This window comes from Lynx canadensis, chromosome E2 (genome assembly GCF_007474595.2).
Source record: "Lynx canadensis isolate LIC74 chromosome E2, mLynCan4.pri.v2, whole genome shotgun sequence".
Taxonomy (NCBI): domain Eukaryota; kingdom Metazoa; phylum Chordata; class Mammalia; order Carnivora; family Felidae; genus Lynx; species Lynx canadensis.
In genome coordinates, this window is record NC_044317.1 from 48,222,278 (window position 1) to 48,241,993 (window position 19,716).

General features: G+C 56.0%; 2 protein-coding genes across 5 annotated transcripts in view; both read left to right on the top strand.

Annotated features, from left to right (window-relative positions):
* The window catches only part of HNRNPUL1 (heterogeneous nuclear ribonucleoprotein U like 1), a 36,934-nt gene extending 31,225 nt beyond the window's left edge, over positions 1 to 5,709 (top strand). For all 4 annotated transcript variants that reach the window (XM_032591423.1, XM_030299773.1, XM_030299774.1 and 1 more), the window contains exons 11-15: positions 662 to 830; positions 1,432 to 1,716; positions 2,805 to 3,094; positions 4,376 to 4,567; positions 5,109 to 5,709. In XM_032591423.1, coding sequence (XP_032447314.1) covers positions 662 to 830; positions 1,432 to 1,716; positions 2,805 to 3,094; positions 4,376 to 4,567; positions 5,109 to 5,225 — 1,053 coding nt within the window. In that variant the 3' untranslated portion in view covers positions 5,226 to 5,709. The remainder of the gene's footprint in view (positions 1 to 661; positions 831 to 1,431; positions 1,717 to 2,804; positions 3,095 to 4,375; positions 4,568 to 5,108) is intronic.
* Positions 5,710 to 5,763: 54 nt separating this feature from the next.
* Positions 5,764 to 18,910, top strand: CCDC97 (coiled-coil domain containing 97). Its single transcript, XM_030299776.1, has 5 exons — positions 5,764 to 8,565; positions 11,967 to 12,422; positions 14,010 to 14,282; positions 14,731 to 14,860; positions 16,689 to 18,910. The coding sequence occupies exons 1-5, from the start codon at positions 8,520 to 8,522 to the stop codon at positions 16,807 to 16,809; spliced, it is 1,026 nt and encodes a 341-aa protein (XP_030155636.1). The 5' UTR covers positions 5,764 to 8,519; the 3' UTR covers positions 16,810 to 18,910.
* Positions 18,911 to 19,716: the final 806 nt, after the last annotated feature.

Sequence of the window (19,716 nt, forward strand, 5' to 3'; positions counted from 1 at the left end):
ACAGGCTCCAGGCTCTGAGCCATCAGCCCAGAGCCTGACGCGGGGCTCGAACTCTCGGACTGCGAGATCGTGACCTGGCTGAAGTCGGACGCTTAACCGACTGCGCCACCCAGGCGCCCCTGCACCCTGCATTTTAAACATGAACACTTTTCGTTGTGTACCTATAAGATTTTTCCACTAGGTCTCAAAGTCGGTGCTTTAAGAAAGAAAAAAAATCACACAGATCTTCCTGGAAATACATAAATTCAGTACAGGCCATCTCTGGGAAGTAGGACTGGCAGTAAGCGGATGAAGGGATTATTCTTACTCTAAACTTTATCCTTGTACTCTGACAGTTTTATCGTGAGCAGGTGTTACTTTTAGAATTGGGGGTGGGGAGGGGTAGGGCGTAAAATGGCATACCAAGAACAAATAGGAGTTAAAAGCCCAAGTGTAGGTACCCCTTGTCCTGTGACTGTCAGCAGCCACTTTCCCAAAGCCAGTTTCTCCGAATGGGCTCAAGAATCTTAACAAAAAAAAGAGCACAGTTTCCTGAGTTTGTTTTGTTTTGTTTGCTTAGAGCTAGTGTCCTTTTCTCAATTCCTGGCCCACAGAATACCTGATAGGAAAAAACCCAGCTCGTAACGTACCATCTCTTGCCTCTTCTGTTTCCTACCCCTAGACAAATGTTTATGGGTCAGCCCAGAGACGAAAAATGAGACCATTTGAAGGCTTCCAGCGCAAAGCTATTGTAATTTGTCCCACTGATGAGGACCTAAAAGACCGGACTATAAAGCGAACTGATGAGGAGGGGAAGGATGTCCCAGATCACGCGGTCCTAGAAATGAAAGGTAGGAGATAAGCCAGCACAGCAGGGTCCTTAGGAGAAAAGCGCCTTCCATCGTCCTTTCTTCCCCAGCTCCTTGCTTATTCCTCTTTTGATCTTGTCCATTCTTTCCTTGCTCCCGTTTTGCCCTTCCCGGTCTAGTGCACCTGTGAATGGAAGAGCTGCTGGCATCTCTCACAGCATGGTTTAGACTAGATGGGGCTGGGGCAGGATGAGGGAGAGGACACGTGGCGGGAAATGCTGAGACCTGCACATCTCCTGCCTCTGGCACCCACTGGTGGGGTGACTGAGCAAGCTTCATTCTCCTGTGTAGAAACAAGGATGGTGATTCCACGTCTCTGGCCCACTCCCTGGGGAGGCTGGAGGGAGTGTTTATATTTGGTGGGGCTTGTAGCCACCTCTTCAGAAAAGGGACAGGAGAGTCTTTATTAACTCCTGATAATTGTCAGAGAGGTTAGGACCCTTTCTCACTTCTGTCACTCACTATTCATGCCTCTGCCATCTCCCTTCTGGCCGGCCAGTGTCCTGGGGGTGTAGGGGACTAGACCTTGGGAGGTACTGACCTCCCTCTCCCTGTTCCCTCCGGGGCCCTGCCTTCCTCCTAGCCAACTTCACGTTACCAGACGTTGGGGACTTCCTGGATGAGGTGCTGTTCATTGAGCTGCAGCGGGAAGAAGCAGACAAACTGGTGAGGCAATACAACGAAGAAGGTCGCAAGGCCGGGCCACCCCCTGAAAAGCGCTTTGACAACCGAGGTGGTGGTGGATTTCGGGGCCGTGGGGGCGGTGGTGGTTTCCAGCGCTATGACAACAGAGGCCCACCAGGGGGCAACCGAGGAGGCTTCCAGAACCGAGGAGGAGGCAGTGGTGGAGGAGGCAACTACCGAGGAGGTGAGACATCTCAAGCAGAGCTCTCTCCGCTCTTGGCTCCCGGGTCAGGGTTGGTGATTGCTTATTCAGTCAGCAGATGAATTTTCCCTAGCACCAGCTGTGGGCTGAATTCTGGTGGAGAACCAAGGTGATCAAACTCTGGGGCCTCAGGGAAATTCCCACTGTCCTGCTTCTCCTGGGGATTGCTTCTGAAGCCCATGCCCGTTTGTAGGTCACCCTCTGTCATTTTTACGAGTCCAACCTTCCATCTGACCATGAGCTCCTTAAGAAGAGGGGCCAGGCCGAGTTTACTGCCGGTCCTGCCTTCCAGCTCAGGCACAAGGCAAACGTTAGGACTGTTTTCGGGGTTTAGTATTCAAACAAATAGAAAAATGGGCTTAGGTTAATTTGCCCAAGTTTCTCCCAGCTAAATCCAGAGCTGGGAGCAGGTGGTCCAGTGCCCAAGTTTTCTGTCTTAAGTTCTGCTGTCTCTGAGGTAAAGTATATGATCATGATTTAACTAGCATACCCAACTGTTTCAGTGTTGTGCTAGATGGTTCTGGGGACACAGCCATGACCTGGACAGACACATCACCCTGTGCTGACAGTACAGAAGGATTCTGGACTGAATGGCAGAGCCCAGGGTTACTGTGAGCTTGGGTGACACCAGATCCAGCCTGTGAGGGAGCCAGGCTCAGGAAAGGCCTCCCAAGATAGCAATGTCTAGGCTGAGGTCCAGAGACCTGTGGAAGTTGACAGGGGAAGGGTTCTGGGCCCAGCAGCAGCTGGTCAAGGGCTCAGGAGAGATGGCCCATTTGACCCAGCCTGAAGAGGACTGTCCTCAGTATTTAGCATCCCTCTTCCTGACCTTCTCTGATTTGTTGAATAGCTGTCAAGATGCTGGGGACACAGTAGAAACCAAAACAGCCCTGGTCACGAGCTCACAGTCCAGTGGGCAGGACAAACCTGTCAGCAGACAGTGAAGACTGAGTTATCAGGGCTGTATGGGGGACGTGCCCAGGGGTCTGGGGAAACCCAGAGTGGAGCCCAGCTCCTGAGGGTCCCAAGTTCAGAATGACGAGACCTCCCACCTGGCTTCTCCAATGCAGGTTTCAACCGCAGCGGAGGTGGTGGCTACAACCAGAACCGCTGGGGTAACAACAGCCGGGATAACAACAATTCCAACAACCGAGGCAGCTACAACCGGGCTCCCCAGCAACAGCCGCCACCACAGCAGCCCCCGCCACCGCAGCCTCCACCGCAACAGCCGCCGCCACCACCCAGCTACAGCCCCGCTCGGAACCCACCAGGGGCCAGCAGCTACAACAAGAATAGCAACATCCCTGGCTCAAGCGCCAATACCAGCACCCCCACTGTCAGCAGCTACAGCCCTCCACAGGTGAGAACATAACATGTACGGGGCAGCGGTTATGGTCCCGTGCTCCAGCCGCGGGTCTCCACTCTTCCCTCCAGCCCTGCCCTTCTTCCTGGCAGTGCTTTTGACTGGATGGACCCTAGATACTCCTTCCAGACCCAGATAAATTGGGAACTTCTTGTTTTTCCCCCTCACCCCACCTGTCAGGGTGGTGTGCTATAAGTGTTGAATGCTCCAGCAAGTTAATTTTTCTGGGCTGTGTCGCTGGCCTCTACTGAATCCCCAAGAAAGCACTTGATCGGAGCTGCCCTTTGCCGAGGCTGGAAGGGACTGACCCCCTTATCTCTAACGTACTGAGACAGGCCCTAAGGTTGGGAGGTCTCGCCCTGTGCCCTAAGAGTTTCACTCTGGAGCAGCTCCTAGCTCAGGTCCAACTCTCCACAAGCTGGTGCTCGGACTCTGGTACGCACAGGCCTGTCACCCAGAGCCGTCCGCAGCCATTTCCTGAGCGCCTTCCACATGCCAGGCCTGGGAACAGCTGCCAAGAGACATTGGTGAATGGCTCCTAGTCCTGCTTTAACCAGAATATTTCCTAGAACGGGATTTGGGCAGGCACGAGTTCAAGCCCCCGCCCCACGTCTTAGTTCTGTAACCTTCCATAAATGTTTCATCTCTCCGGACCTCATATTCTTCATAAAAGGCTAGAGTTGTTTATAGAACTCACTTCTGAGGTTTGTTGTGAGGGATGGGTGGCATTATAGCTTTGTGGGGAAAGCTCTGGAACTAGACAGACCAGAGCCACCACTTTTTACTGTGTGACTTGGGCCCGGTTGTTTCACCTCCTTGAGTGTCAGCTTCCTTCTCTGTAAAATGCCACTAATGGAACCCGCCTCTCAAATTTGATGGGGGGATTAGATGGGTTAACGATAGAGCCTGGACTTGGGAAGCACCTGGGAAATTGCTACTACAGTTGCTCTCAGCCAACCTTCCCAGAGCAACTGCCACCACTTATTGAGTGCTCAAGCTTACTGAATGAATACACAAAGCAGTCTGAAGGGGAAAAAGCAGTGGAATTTCAAGAGATGCTGTGCGCCTTGCTCCCCCAGGGTCTTAGAGCCAGGAGACTGCAGAACACAGCCTTACATCCCACCCTGTCCTGCCATGTCCCAGAGCTGACCCGTTTCCTCAGCCCTCAGACAACCTCCACCAAGGAAGTTCCTTTGTGGGCCCACTGCTTACAAAGGCCCTTCCTCCATCCCAGCTGAGCTATTTCACAGAACCCTGATTTTCCTCCCCGTTTTCCAGCCGAGTTACAGCCAGCCACCGTACAACCAGGGAGGGTACAGCCAGGGCTACACAGCCCCTCCACCTCCACCTCCACCACCGCCTGCCTACAACTATGGGAGCTATGGCGGCTACAACCCGGCTCCCTACACCCCACCGCCGCCCCCCACCGCACAGACCTATCCTCAGCCCAGCTATAACCAGTATCAGCAGGTAGGTGCCAGACTCAGGCTGTGGGGGTGGGGGGAGGGTGTGCTAAAGAGACTTCCAGGGGCCTGGACTGGAGTCTGTATTTATTCCTAAAAAGATGGGCTGGCCTCAGGCCAGTATTTGTCTGATGTAGCCATTCCATTTGGTGAACGCTTACGTACCAGCTGCTGAATACCTGATCTGAACCTCCCTTCCCAGAGCAGCAAGCAAACTACAAAGCAGGGGCTTTCAAATCCTGCTTCAGCACCATGGCCAGTGTCCACACCCCTGGGTTGGTGCTAGGCCATCATAGCTGTTAGTAAGTGTTTTGAATATGGCTATCTGGCTGTACCTGAAAGGACATTAGGTTGGCAAGCCAGGAGGTCTGGGCTTTAGTCCCTGACTGTCCATCCACGTGTCATCAGGTCAACCACTTGTCCTCCCAAGGTGCCTTGATTTCTCTCTCAGGGGACCCATCTCTGCCCTGGGTGGGAGTAGGGTCAAGGCAGGAGCCAAATGTGGGTCTGGGTAAGGACAACCTGGTGCTCTTGGTCTCTCTCTCCAGTATGCCCAGCAGTGGAACCAGTACTATCAGAACCAGGGCCAGTGGCCACCATACTACGGGAACTACGACTACGGGAGCTACTCCGGGAACACACAGGGAGGCACAAGCACACAGTAGCCGGTGTGCTCTGGAGGCCCCTGCCGGCTTCCTCCACCAGCGCCCACCTCGGCCCCCTCGTCTACCCCCACTGGGTCCTGTGGTGCTGGGGGACGGGTCATCCCAGGGCTGCCTCCTTTCAGCCCACTGCCTCCCCTCTGAGGGGCTTCTTCCCCAACACAGGGCCGGGCATTTTTCTCTGGATTCAAACAGGCAACAGTGACCTTTTATTTTCTGTTTGTCCCCTTCTTCCTCTCCTTCTCCTCTTCTTCCTCCTCCCCTCCTCCTTTTTGACTGAAGACCCACCCCACCCCCCCCCCCCGCCTTGGTCAAACAGTGAGGCTGCAGTGGCTGAGGGAGGGCCCCTTCTGCCCATCTGTCCCAGTCCTGCTCCAGCCCCCTCAGCTTCCCACACCCTCATGCAGTTGGTTGTAAATTCTTCCAGGAGCTGTTTTACTGTCTACTTTTCAGGATTTAAAAAAAAAAAAAAATCAAAAACTTAAAAAAAAAAAAAACCCACAAGTTTAAAAAGTAAAATGCGGAGGGAGGAAGCAGTGACAGATTTTTTTTTTTTGGTAATTATGCTTTTTTTTTTTTTTTTTTTTAATTTTTAGAATTTCTCTGTTTTTACTGTGGCTGTCGATACTTCATCAGGATAACCATTTCTTTGCTGAGTTCAGGTGACTGAGGAAGAGCCACACCCTCAAAACAGAACACACAAAACAAAACTATAGAATCATCTTTAACCTAACTTTTTATACGATGTCTCAGTTTCCCGTAACTTTGCACACAAGCTTCTGTGTTGAGTTGAATTGTAACTGCTTTTTGTATTTGGAGAGAGTGTGACTATTGAACTTGAAACCTTTTATTCCGGGCGTCTTGGTAGTTTCTGGTGGGATTAAGCGGGTGAGAGGGAAGAAGGGGAGGTTGGGGGGCTCCTTCCCTTCAGAACATGAAATTTCTCCCACTGCCTCCTCTCCAGAGGTCTCCCAGGTGCCAGACCTAAAGGTTTTTCCTACAATGATCCTCTGATTATTTTTACTTCCCCTTGACCCATATGTTTTAACAGGATTTTAACAAACTGCACTTATTAAGAAATGTGTTTGCTTTGTTTTGTTTTCTTTCAATAAATGACATGGCACCTCCTAGCAGGAAGGAAGCAGGGTTGAAACCCTGAAGTGTTACTGCAGTTGGCCTTTAATTGGGGTGGGGCCTTTTCAGGGGGACATTATTTGCTCATCTATTAAACATGTATTGAGGGATTCATGTGCTGGGCCCCATTTTTGGTGCTGGGAATGCCCCCTTAAAACTGGGGCTCTCAGTTTTAAAGTAGTTCTCTGGTCCCCGCTCTTTTCTGATCCTCTCACACCAGACAGTCCCAAATCTCTCCATGAATTTGTGAGTAGAAGGCATGGCAGGTCCCTAGGCAGAGGATGAGGTAGGGCTGATGGGATGGAGACCAGGGGTGGACTGTTGGGAGTCATCACTGGGTGTGACTCCCCAGACACGTCAGCCCCGGCCTTGGGTGCTAGACTTAGGACGGTTCCTGCCTGTGCTTCTGGATCCAGGCCGGTGGGAATTCCATGGTGCCCGCTCTGTGCCTCACTCTGGACAGTGCTGGGGATATAGCATGGTCAAGGCAGTCCTGAGCCCTGCTCTCACAGGTCTCCCAGTCCAGAGGTAACACAGACTTTCTAAATGGTGACGGCACCAAGTGGTCAGCTGTGAAAGCCGGAGGTGGAGAGTTTGGTGAGGGGAGCTGGACAAGAGAACAGTTTTAAAAATAGCCAGGGTAAAAGACTCTGATTGCATTTCTGTGGCCTAGTATCCTCCTTTTCCAACAACTGGAGTCATTCCTTTATCCCCTCTGGACATGTGGTATTCCTGGCCCCTTGTGAGGGACAGTCCTGGGGCACAGGAGTGGCCAGTTCAGCCCCTTCCCTTATAGTACCTCAGAGCCTTGTGAATGGGACACAGGCTGCAAAAAGGCAGGAGGAAGGCTGACCAGCTTTGAGATTGGGGCTGGGGCATTAGAATGTGAGATGGAGCCAAGACTGGTGGCTAGTTGGGCTAAAAGGGACCCTACAGTACGTACCCCTGCCCCCACTCCGCCTATCCCGGAGAGCAGAAGGAAGGGCCTTGGCCCGCATCTGGGAAATCCCCTTCCTTGCAGGTCCACATGTAGGGCAACAGCACCCTCTGCTGACCTCTCTGGGTAATCTCTTAAGGGTAGTGTCCACCCATCTGCTGTGTAGCAAATGGGCCTCCAGATCCCTCATCCTGGAGATGCCAATGGGAAGTTAATTCCCTTGCTCCTGTCCACAGTGTCTGGATCATTGCACCAGCCTCCTCACAGATTCCCCTTACCTCTAGTCCTTTACCCTGATGCCCTCCTGCCTGCTACCTGAAGGATAAAGGAGCTCAAGCTACTTAGTGCAGCTTATGAGCCCCCCACCCCCACCCGTGTGCCTGGCTCCTGGTGACCTCTCTGGCTTCATCTTTTGCTGTTCCTCTGAACTTTAGATCGGTGATTTTAAGTCCTGCTCATCGTTCAGGTCTCAGCTTGGGTGTCTCTTCCTGGAAGGATGCCTTCCCTGACCCTCCAGGCTGGGGTAGGCAACCCCATAAGATCCCTGGCCACTCAGGGTAGTCACTTGCGTGGTGTCTGCCTACTTTGTTGGTAACTCACACTTGAATAGGAGTCCCTACCCAACACCTCAAGCAGATCAGGACCAAGGTTGTCCCCCCTCCACATCTGCAAATTCCCAAGGTCCTGGGAACACAGTGGGAAGCTCTGTCTGATCTCACCGCCCATATCCTGCTAGCCAGGGACTGGCTGTGATGCCAGAAGCAAGAGACAAGCTTAGTTATTCTTTGAGGTGGTGAAGGACAAAAAGGGGATGGGTTGGAGTCAAAGCCAGACCATAAACCCTCAAGAGGCTCTGGAAGGTGGCCATTCAACTATCCATCCAAAAAGTAAGCATGCCAGACTTTGAAGTTCGAGCAGTGAACAGTAGTTCAGATCCCTCCAGACAGTGCAATTCTGCAGCAGGTCAGATAGGGGTGGGGGAGGAAGAGTGGACGAGACTCCCCTGACACCAGCGCCCTTAACCTTCCTGGCTGCGAGGAGGCGGGACCTGGGGGAGGCGCGCATGCGCAAAGGAAGGTTCGCATTCATCCCGGAACTGTTGTTTCGGACTCGGCGGAGCACCGGGACCCAGGAGTGTGCTCGGCCGGAAGTGGCCGCTGAGGACTTGGGACCAGAATTGGCGTGCGGGGCCTGCCGCGGCGGTTAACAAGTAATAGAGAATCAGGATGGAGACCGTGGCGACCACGGCGGCGGCGAGGGAACCCGATGAAGGTGAGGTCCTGGCCACTCGGAGGAGGCGGGAGGGTGGGGCTATGGTGTCACTGGGAAATGATTCCCCGTGAGCTCGCAGGAGGACTCTTTATAGGGGGACACCTGCTCTCGGGTTTACCAGTCCGCGTGGCCACTTAGTCCAGATTAATCCGTCCCTTGTTGCGAGCTGCAGTGCTTTTCCCCATCCCCTCCCCTGAAATTAACGTCTTTCAAGTTCCAATCCAGCCGTTTCCATGTGCCAAGCTAGCCCGGTTCCTTACCAGGCTAACTCTTAGGTCAACATAAACCCGTCCCCTGTCCCGGCTAAGTCCCAGTGTCCCAATCAACCCTGCCTTTCAAATGACCTCCTTCCCTAAGTCACACTGACCCTTTCCTTGTCCCCAGGCTCACCCTCCTCCTGTCCCATGCAAAGTCTTGCTTATTCGAGACTTAAACAGCTTCCCCATTTCATTCTCATTCCCCTTCCCCCAAAGTCCGCAGTTCCATCTGCCGCCTCAGGTCCTTAATCCATTTCTGTGCTCCCCCCCCCCCCCCCCGCCCCCTTTCCTTTGCATTTTCAGTCTCTTTATTCTCCTGATGCCTTCCCCTCCGTATCTAAAATGCTTTAGTTTGGGGGCACCTGGGTTGCTTAGTGGGTTAAGCCTCCAACTCTTGATTTCTGCTCAGATTGTGATCTCAGGCTTTGTGAGATGCAGCCCCCTCCCCACCCCCCCACCCCCACGTTGGGCTCTGAGCTAACTGTGCGGAGCCTGCTTAGGATTCTCTCTCTCTCCCTCTTGTCTCTGCCTCCTCCCGCTTTCACGCCCTTTCAATCTCTCTCTCTCTCAGAACAAATGAATAAATATTTAAAAAAATAAAAATGCTTTCATTTTGCTCATCTTAAATTTTCATCCCGCTATTTCCGAGTCATCCCAGATGGGGCGAGGAGCGGTTGGGAAGTTGGCTGAAGCATCACTGGCCAAGAATTGGTAACTGTTGAAGCTAGATGATGGCCATGTGGGGTAGGGGGTGGGCCATGGGGGGGTAAGGGGGACTTTGGTTGTCTTCTCTACATCTGTGCATGTTGGAAATTTTCCGTAATAAAAAATGTTTTAACCTAAAGTCTATCCTTTGATCCCATGTACCTTCCAGATACCATGTATCTTCTCCAGAGAGTCCTCCACACCTGTCTCCCATTTCCTTACCTCCCACCCACTTGCCGTCTGGCTTTCACCTTCAGAAACTGCTCTGATCAAGGCTGCCAATGACCTCCCCCGAGTACTTCAACGGAGTCACCCCATTTAGGGCTTTTCCTACTGGACTGCTCGGAGAATTCAATGCCATTGAATCCTCCATCGCTCTTGAACCTTGTCCCTCGGTTTCGGTGACACCAGTCTTTCCCATTTCCTTCCCTTCTCTCAGGCTCCTCCTGCTCAGCCTCTGTCAGTTTTCTATGGCCTCTGCAGCCAATGACCACAAGCTCGGGGGCTAAAAACAACAGAAATGTATTCTCTCAGTTTTTTTTTTTTTTTCCCCCAACGTTTTATTTATTTTTTTTAAGACAGAGAGATACAGAGCATGAACGGGGGAGGGGCAGAGAGAGAGGGAGACACAGAATCGGAAGCAGGCTCCAGGCTCTGAGCCATCAGCCCAGAGCCTGACGCGGGGCTCGAACTCACCGACCGCGAGATCGTGACCTGGCTGAAGTCGGACGCTTAACCGACTGCGCCACCCAGGCGCCCCTATTCTCTCAGTTTTGAAGGCCAGAGGCCTGAAATTGGTACCACTAGGCAAAAATCAAGGTGTTAGCAGGACCGTGGAGGGCTCCCTCGGGGGTTCTTCCAGCTTCTAATGGCTCCTGGCATTCTTTGGCTTCTGGCTACATCACTCAGGCGTCTGCCTCTGTCCGTCTTCACGTGGCCCTTCTCTGCAAATGTCCAGGCTCCCTCTTGGACTCTGTCTTACAGACACTCATTGTGGCATTTAGGCCCCAATCGAAGATAATCTCCCAGTTCCAAGAGCCTTAACTTCATCGCATCTGTGGAGACCCATTTTTTTGGCCAAATGCAGTAACACAGCCTCCAGGAATTAAGGCGCAGCTGTCTTTCGGGGGCCCCTTTTGTAGCCTGTGTTGGTCTCCTTCACGGGCACGTCCTCTTCCCGAGTCAGGCCTCTTTCTAGCCCCCTCTTCTCTTGCCCTCACACACTCCCATGCCCTCCCCATGACCTCTCATTTCCTCTGGCTTTAGTTTTGTCTTGGCTCCATGGGCTTCACAACTCTGGCCCCAGCCCTGCACTTTTCTTGTGAGAAGCCTCTAGCAGTCTCTTAGATGTCTCCCCTTGGATGTCCCCTGTGCCCATGATACGTTCCATATCCCAAGACCTGTTCCTCCTCCATGACTCTGTCTCAGGGACAGTTTGACCAAGCCCCACACCAGAACCCTGGACCTGAACTAGATGAGACCCCACCTCTCAGCTCTTCAGCCCCGAGGCTTGCCTACTCAGCCCCCAGAGCATCTTTCCAACCCCTGCCCCATCCCCTCCTGCACATCCCCTGCAAGACTGGTCCGGCTCAGTCTTCTCTGGTCTCAATGATCAAAACCCTCCCTGAAGCCCATTGTACCTGTAAACCCTCACCCCCGCTTCCCCCTACCAGCCAAGCTGCCCAAAGGCATTGCCTCTATTTTCTGTCTTCTCTTATTTCCTGCTTGCTCAGCCTTGCTCCAGTCCCACAACTTTTGAGAAACAGCTCTCGACAAGATTTGCCTACAGTTCAGCTTTCCTGTTACCAGCGCCCATATTGTCTTTGGATCAACGTGTGAATGAGTAGGAGATGGGGAGTGAGTGAACAAGTTAGTGCATGTGTTAGTGATTTTGTGAATAAGTGAAAAGGCAAAGAATTGAGTGAGTCAATAAATGTGGTAAAGGACCAAGTAAACACACCAAGCTCACTTGTGCCTCAGGGCCTTTGCACTGGCTGTTCCCACTCCCTGGAACTCTCTTCCTCCAAAACTGTCATAGCTCAGTCCCTCACCACCTCAGGACTCTACTGAAATGTCACTTCTTTGGCAAGTTCTTCTCTGCCCCATTTGAAATTGTAGACTGCCCCCCACTAACCCCAGTTCTTCTGCCTTTCCTCTTTATTTTTCTGCATAGTCCTTGGAACCACCTGACAGACTGTACGTTTGCTAACATGTCACATGTTTTCAGTAATTATATTTCTCACTGTCTGTGTCCCCCACTAAAATGTCAACTTTGTGCTTACTGTGGCATCTCTAGGACCTTGAACAGTGCCCAGAATATAGTAGGTGCTCAGTAAATGTGAAATGAGTGGCTGAGCATCTAGGCCTTTCCACCCACCCCCCCTCCCCCGCCCCCTCCCTTCCCATCCCAGGACTGACAAATCTCCGCTCTCCCCACAGGCTGCACAGAGCCCAGTACTGGGCACTGGGGGGAGCTGAGCTGGACGCCTGTCCCACCCAGACCCCAGGACAAGGTGAAAGCAGCAGAGGGAGCACCAGAGGCCCCGAATGGTGGCCCCCCTGGGGTTGAGGATGCGGCGGTGAGTGCCATGCTGCGTGCCGTGGCCGCCAGCCGCCTGCCCGTGTGCAGCCAGCAGCAGGGCGAGCCTGACCTGACCGAGCAGGAGAAGGTGGCCATCCTGGGCCAGCTGTACCATGAGAAGCCGCTGGTGTTCCTGGAGCGCTTCCGCACGAGCCTCCGTGAGGAGCACCTGGCCTGCTTTGGCCACTTGCGCGGTGACCATCGGGCAGACTTCTACTGTGCCGAGGTGGCCCGGCAGGGCAGCGCCCGACCCCGCACCCTGCGCACCCGCCTGCGTAACCGGCGCTACGCTGCCCTGCGTGAGCTCATCCAAGGTGTGGGGCCAAGTGGGCTGGGCAGGAGGGGAGACTGAAGCAGAGGAAGCAAGAAACAAGGATGCAAGAGTAGAGACAACAGACAGAGGTCCTGGGAGACAAGTTTTGAGACAGGGACACAGGGAGGTTGAAATAGAAACATGAAGCAATGAGGAAGATCAGTACAAACGGGAAGAGAATGGGATAGGCAGTGAGAAGGGTCAGAATTTAGCAAAGACACAAGTGCCGTTTCAGATCAGTGGGCTGAGGACACAGTACCTTGCACTGTAGTAACTGGTCATCCCTCAGGAAAATGCAATCCCTACCTCACACCATACACAGAGGTGCTGAGGAAACCTAGGGGAGTGTGTCTGTGACCCTGGGGATACAAAGGCCCGCTTAGACAAGGCACACATGTGGATGGCACGAAGAAAAACACTGAAACCGTTTTGACCATGGCATAATTATAAGCATCTTTGTGACCAAAGACACCAGAACTAAAGTTGAAAGATGAAACTAAATGAAGCGGAGAGTGAGTGAAGATTCTGGTTAGGGAGAAGACGAGGTCATAGGCTGTAGAGCGAGCTAGATGGAGAGGGTGGGGCGCAGTGACAGGCAGGGAGTGAAGCTAGAGATCGGGGGAGGCGGAACGGATGAATGGTGAGGTGACAGGCACGGAGCCCAAGAGAGACTGGTGGATAGAGGCAGAGAAGCAGAAACAGACCCAGGGAGAGAGGCTGACAGAGCCAGGGAGAGGGAGAGAAACAGTATGGTGGGAGATCCCAGAAACAGGGAGATGGGGTAAGAGAGAGGGATAGCCACAGACCCCAGTGCTGCAGAGGCCAGGGTTCTGGGCACATTCTCGCCCTGGGCTCTGAAGGCAGGGCTGGGACTGGTGGGTTGGAAGGACCCAGCAGGTTTAACTGTTTTCTGAGGGACAGAGCCACCCCTGCAGGAACAGGCAGCCAGGAGAGATGCGAAGGTCCTGGGTTTGGGGTGGTGGGGAAGCCAAGCATACCTGAGGGGTGGCTGCAGAGAGGAGCACTCTGGGAACAGGTGAGAGCCGGGGTCTGGAAGACCACCGGGACGCCCACCTCTGGCACATCCTGCTGTGCGCACAGACAGGTACACATAACCTACATCCTGGCTTCTGTGTGCGGGACCCCTGCCTGTGGAGCCCCGCACACCCACTCCCAGCCACACTCCTGGCACCTGCAGGAGGGCACGTACACCCGTGTGACCCTGCACACACACCCACGGGCAGGTGTGTGTGCACTCTGCCCAGGCATAGTGGTGTACAGGCCCCGGACCACCGGTGCCTTGGGGGCCAGGATGTACATGGCCTGATTGCACACACATGCTTGCACATGCAAGGACACATGCACATACCGGCCTGCTTATGCGCATGCTCAGACGCATGCGTGAGTACTTGTGGCCACGTGACCTCGGGCCTCGGCAGATTTTCCTGCGTGTCAGAACGTGCATGCACATGCTTGCACTCAGGCGTCCACGGCTTCCTACAAGCCGGATTATGGACACACGTGCTCAGACGTGCTCACCCCGCACCCAGGCCCCAGCCTCACGCACAGACCCCCCGTCTCCGTGCAGGTGGCGAGTACTTCAGTGACGAGCAGATGCGGTTCCGGGCCCCGCTGCTATACGAGCAGTACATTGGGCAGTACCTAACCCAGGAGGAGCTCAGCGCCCGCGCCCCAGCCCACCGGCCTCCTGAGTCCGGCGCCCCCGGCACCGCCTGCCCGCTCTCTGACCTGCTGCTCCAGTCCTGCCAGGAGCGGGAGCTGCAGCAACGGCTGCTCCGACAGCAGGAGGAGGAGGCCTGCCTGGAGGAGGAAGAGGAGGAAGAGGACAGCGATGAGGAAGGTGAGGGCCAGTACCGGGGAGGCCCGAGGCTGGGGCCCCCCGACCTGCAAGGTCAGACTCCCTCCCCTGCTTGCCCTGAGTGCCCAGGCTCTCCCAGCCTCTCCAGCATCGCCCCCCCCCCCCCCCCCCCCCCCCCCGCTCCCCAAAGGCACCAAGGAGTCATCACTCACCTCCAGGCCATTACTCATGCTGTTCCCTCTGCCAAGAATGCCTTCCCTTCCCCACCCTTCAGGTAGCAGGTCCTGACCCAGCTCTACAGTCTCCAGAGTGCTATATTGTCCTCCTGTGTTCAGTGTGTGCCCCAGGAGGGCAGGACCAGGGCTGTCTTGGTCACCGCCGCGTTCCCGGTGCCACCAGCACAGAGGAAGCAGCTCTTTGTGGGTGTGTGTTCAGCACGCACCCAAGGGCACCCGTCCCATCCCTCCACTGAGGGTGTCTGCCCCCACAGACCAGAGCCCCGGCAAAGACTCAGAGGCCTGGGTCCCTGACTCGGAAGAGAGGCTGATCCTGCGGGAAGAGTTCACCAGCCGGATGCACCAGCACTTCCTGGACGGCAAGGACGGGGACTTTGACTACAGGTGATTCGTGCCCCCCTCCCCAAGCCTGGCGCTCCACAGCCCTCGGCCCAGGCATAAGGGTTTCAGATCAACCAGGGATCAGTGGGTGACCTTGGACGAGCTTCGTCCACCTCTGGGCCTCAGTCCCCTCACCTAAAGAAGGGACCGAACAAGGCTGACAGCTCAAATTTGATAAGACGTTGAAATATTTCCATTCGGGTGAGCAGCGGTGATCTAGAAGGATGACACCCCCCCGAGCCCCCCAGGTGTCCTCCGGGCACCGCCGCTTCAGGCCCCCAGACCCCCTGGTGCTACAGGAAATCACCCCTGGCAGGGAGAGACCTGCAGTGGCCGCTGCTGCGGTGCTGCTTGTCGATGTCCACACTGTAACCCTGGGCGAGACACACAGCCACTGCTTTGGAAAGGATTTTGCCATCAGAGAAAAGGACACAGAAGAGTGAAGGGTCAGAGTCAAGGATAAAAGGCTCTGACAGCTGAAGCAGTCTTGCCTTGTGGGTGTGACAGCCGACGCCCGGCTTCAGACCCAGCCCCGGCAAACCGACCCTCACCAGCTGTGGGGCGCACGATGGCCTGATCTAGGGAACCCCCCACCTCCAGAGGGGAGCCTGGCTGATGAGCTTCCAGCTGGGGTGGAGCCTCCCGGCCCAAGTTCCGACACAGAGCGGGGTGCAGAGTGCCTAGGCCGTGGGGAGCCCTCAGAAAGCCGGGGGCCCATGAGGAAATGGGGCCTGGCCTGAGGAATAGAGACGAGCGGGGACCGGCGCCTGTTCCACCCTGGAGGGCAGCTGCTGGGCAGCAGGGCCAGTGGGTCCCCACCACTGTGGGGCTAAGCACCTGCTGTGTCCAGACTGTGGGGATAAAGCAGCAAGCAAAGCTGACAAAAGGGTTCCGTGCCCTGAAAGGGGACCCAGTTTAGTGAGGAAGCAAAAGAAGTATTTAGCATCTGGTGCTGCCAGGGCCATGAAGAAAATTAAAGCAGGGTCGAGGGGCAGAGGTGTGGGAGGTAGTGATGAGGGGGCCAGCATAGGCTCTCTGAGCAGATGACATTTCGGCAAAGACTTGCAGGATGTGAGGGGTAAGCGACATAAATACCTGGGGTCAAGAGTGTTCCTGGCAGGGGAGATAGCAGGTGCAAGGACCCTGAGGCGGATCGGAGGAACAGCAAGGGGACAGGGGTGGCTAGAGCAGATCGCGAGGGGCGAGGAGCAGGCGGGTCTCCTCAGAAGTGGCGGGCCGGATCAGACAGGGCTTCCTGCACCCAAGGGAGTATGGTGGGGGTCACGGGAGAGCTCGGAGCACAGCCAGGGGTCCTCTTCACAATTTAGGATCACATGCGCCCAGGGCAGACATTTCTCAGCACTGTTGACCTTTCTCGGGCCAGATGATTCTTTGTGCTCATTGTCCTGTGAGCAGCAGGGTGTCGAGTAGCATCCCTGGTGTCCGGTCCCTGGGCACCAGTGAGAGCCCCCCTAGGTGTGACAACCAAAACATCTGCACTTATCCCCAAATGTCACCTGAGGGGCAGAAGCTTCCTAGTTGAGAACCACTCCAGGGAATGTGAGTCGGCCTGCCACCACATCTTCCAGCATTTTGAGAGAAACCAGAAGTTTTTATGTAAAATCCGCTTGGAAGACGATGCCTTCATTTGAAGCCCTGAGAGACTCCATGCGCCGCGCCCCCCCGCCCTGGGTTAGCTCCGATTTATAGCCGCATATGGCCTGGGACCTTGGAGGGCCCCCCCACCCCCAGGCTCCTCCAGAGGGTGAGAAGCAGGGAGGCTGGGGTGGGAGGGGGCAGGGCCGGGCCCTGACAGCCCCTCTCCCCGCAGCACTGTGGATGACAACCCCGACTTTGACAACCTAGACATCGTGGCGCGGGATGAGGAGGAGAGGTACTTCGACGCGGAGGAGCCCGAGGAGGCACCCAGCCCAGAGCTGGATGGGGACTGACGGCCGCGCCGCCCACCCTGCCCGTGACTTCCTCTAGGGGACAGCAGGGCAGCCGCCCCACACCCCCGGCCTCGCTGGCTCTGGTGCCGTCCCGGCCCAGCCCCTGCCCCCTCTGTGTGCAGGGCTCCCTGCCTTCCCCCACTCTCCTTCCCTGATCCAGGTCTGTCTCGCTGTCTCTCTCACTCGCTTTTTCTCCATCCCTTTCCTCTTTCTACACGTCACTGTCTTTTTCCTCTCTGGCCTTCTCTCTCTCCCCTCTGTGTGCCTTGGCCTCTGTTCCCACGACCGGGCTCAGGCTGAACATCCTCCCCCTGATGGAGGCCAGCGGGGCTCTTTGTAGCTGGAGCCGGCCAGGTCAGTGCCGGAGCGCAGCGCGGGGTCGTGAGCCCCCGGGCCCCGCCTGCTTGTCCAGCTCTGTACTGGTGGGCTCTTGCCTCCTTCAACTTCACCCTGGGCCTCTGGTGCTTCCTGCCCACACACCCCCATCTATCAGCCTCCATGCCGCCTGCCTCGGCCCTCTGCCTCTCAGCTTCTCTCTGGTTTCAGTGTCATCTCCCCCCAAACCCCAGCCTGGCTGCTGAGGAAGGAGCCTCACCAGGGAGGCTACCAGCTCCCACCTCTCCTTCAGGACCCAGGCTTGGGAGGGGGGTGTGGGGCAGCACTGGGGCCGTGGGCCTGAGAGCTTGGGTGTGGAGGGAGGGGCGTGGGGAGGGGGGCTCTCTCCTTCAGCCCCACCGGCCAGCCCCTCTCTGCTTGGCCACAATTTTCCCTTCCTTCACTTCCTCCACCTCCTTCTCCCTCTCCTGTTTACACTCCCCAAATACGCACAGGCTGTTATCATGGGTCCTGAGTCATCCCACACACACAGCCTGCCCCAGCATCCCTGCCCCCAGCTGGCCACAGGGCCCGCCCCACAGAGCCCCCCGCCGCCCTGGGCTAATGGGAGCCAGATGGCCTCTGGGTGACTCAGCCACTTGGCCTGTGGGAACCCAGGCGTCCTGCCTTCCCATGCCCCCATACCCGGTTCATGCTCCCTCAGTAGACACAGACACACACAGAGAAGGGGTCAGCTGTTGGCAGGGGGTACAGGCCACACAGGTCAGAGAGATAGGGCCTGGGGACCCTTCACTCCTGTGAGCCAGCATGGTGACACCCTGCCATAGCCAGGCCTGAAGACACGCGAAACCACCTCAGGCATATGGCCCGGAGAGAGGGGGAGACCCCCAAGGCCTTCCGGGACCACAGCCCTTGACCCCTGGGCCTCAGCTCTGCCCTCTGGGTCAGCCACAACTAGAGCCAGACACAGAAAGTGAGAGCTGGCCTAGAGGCCGAGGGACATTCACACAGAGAGACCATTAAACGAGGAAACTTCCGGTCACTGAGCAGTTCTGTCCTATTCCAGGCCGGATGGGCCTGATGCCCCATGGAATTCTCCAAACAACCCCGTGAACTAGGGACTCCGCTCCGTTTCATAAGTGAGGGGAGGGGGCCAGAAGGGGAATGTTACTTGCTCGAGGCCTCACGGCCACTGACGAAAAGCGAGGTCTAGAACTTCACAGGTCCTAGAGACCATTCTAGCCTGTGTGTTAGCTGTCAGGGCCACTGGGAGCAGACAGACGCACGGACTTGCTCAGAAAGGTCACGAAGAGACAGCTGTCGAGGGTGATACCAGCAGCTAACGCTTTGGGGCCCTCCCCACGTGCTCGGCACCATGCTGCACACGGGCTTGGAATCATCTCGATGGTGTGTAAGTCAGCACCTGGACCAGAACCATCACGGCGGTCCTACTCCTCACGTCCTGCCAGTAGCAATGCCCTGGCTCCCAAAGAAGACCCCCGATCGGCCGGCCAGACTCGCCCTTGGAGAGCCTGAAAGCCAGAGGATGGAAGACGTTTGTCCCTCGGGTACACGTGTGTGTGTGTGTGTGTGTGTACGCACGCGCGCGTGTGCGCCCACAGTCAGAGGACTTCTCTAAGCCAGGGAGCAGCCCCGAGTGAGGTGTGCAGTTTTCATCAGCCTGTCATTTGATCCTTAATGCTGTTTGTGATATACTTTGCCATACATAGATTTGTTACATAATAAAAAGTGATGAGAGACCACAGCAGTTGAGTCAGAATTAGGGTTAGTCAGATGGTGGAGGCGGGAGCGTCTGCAGCTGAGACAGAGGTGGGGCCAGTCAGGAGGGACTGTGGGAGACACACCCCCGGCACGGCCCCCGCAGCTGCCACTGGACCCTGAGGAGCCAGAGGTGACTGTCCCTCCGCCCCCCAGCCCTCGGTCGAGGCAGGCGGAGAGGCTGAGTCAGGGAGGGAGGACCCGCTGGGGGAGAGCCCCTCCGTGGGCATCCGGCCCCCACCCCGTCTCCTGTCTGTCCTCCTGGCCGGGCTGTGCTGGCTGCCACCCGCACCCCCATCTGACCCTTCTGTGTGTCCTGCCCTCGCATCCTGCCCCTCCCACCGCCACCCCTCTCCCTCTCTCTCTCCTCTCCTCTGCCTTCTCTTCTGCCTCTGTGCCTCTGGCAGCCCGCCCGAATCTCCTATCACCTCCCACCTCGCTTGTCAGCCCTACACTCTTCCCCCGCCAGCCCTGCCCAGGGCCACTGCCACCCCTCTCACCTCCCTCCTGCTCATCCCTACACACTGGTCCCTTAGCCTGTGTGACCATTCGTCCGGAGTCTCCGCCCCATTTCCCCCTCTCCCTGTGGTCCCTGGCCTGACCCCTCACCCCCTGTCGGCTGGCCCCTCTTCTCTGTCTCCCAGACCCTGGGAAGCCCAGTGGGGATGTCCAGGTCAGAGGGTCACTGGTGGCCCCTGGGAGCCCAGGATGAAGGGTCACCGCTGCACCCTCATCCAGAAAGGGGGAGGCAAGGCTGTGGCCTGTCTGGCCTGAAGGAAATGTCTGCGCTGT

What these genes read in the sequence shown, in the direction of transcription:
- CCDC97 (XM_030299776.1), top strand. Translation starts at nt 8,520, where the DNA reads ATGGAGACCGTGGCGACCACGGCGGCGGCGAGGGAACCCGATGAAG. An exon ending in AGAGGACAGCGATGAGGAAG is followed by an intron (nt 14,283 to 14,730) that starts GTGAGGGCCAGT and finishes CTGCCCCCACAG; the next exon opens with ACCAGAGCCCCGGCAAAGAC. An exon ending in GACGGGGACTTTGACTACAG is followed by an intron (nt 14,861 to 16,688) that starts GTGATTCGTGCC and finishes CTCTCCCCGCAG; the next exon opens with CACTGTGGATGACAACCCCG.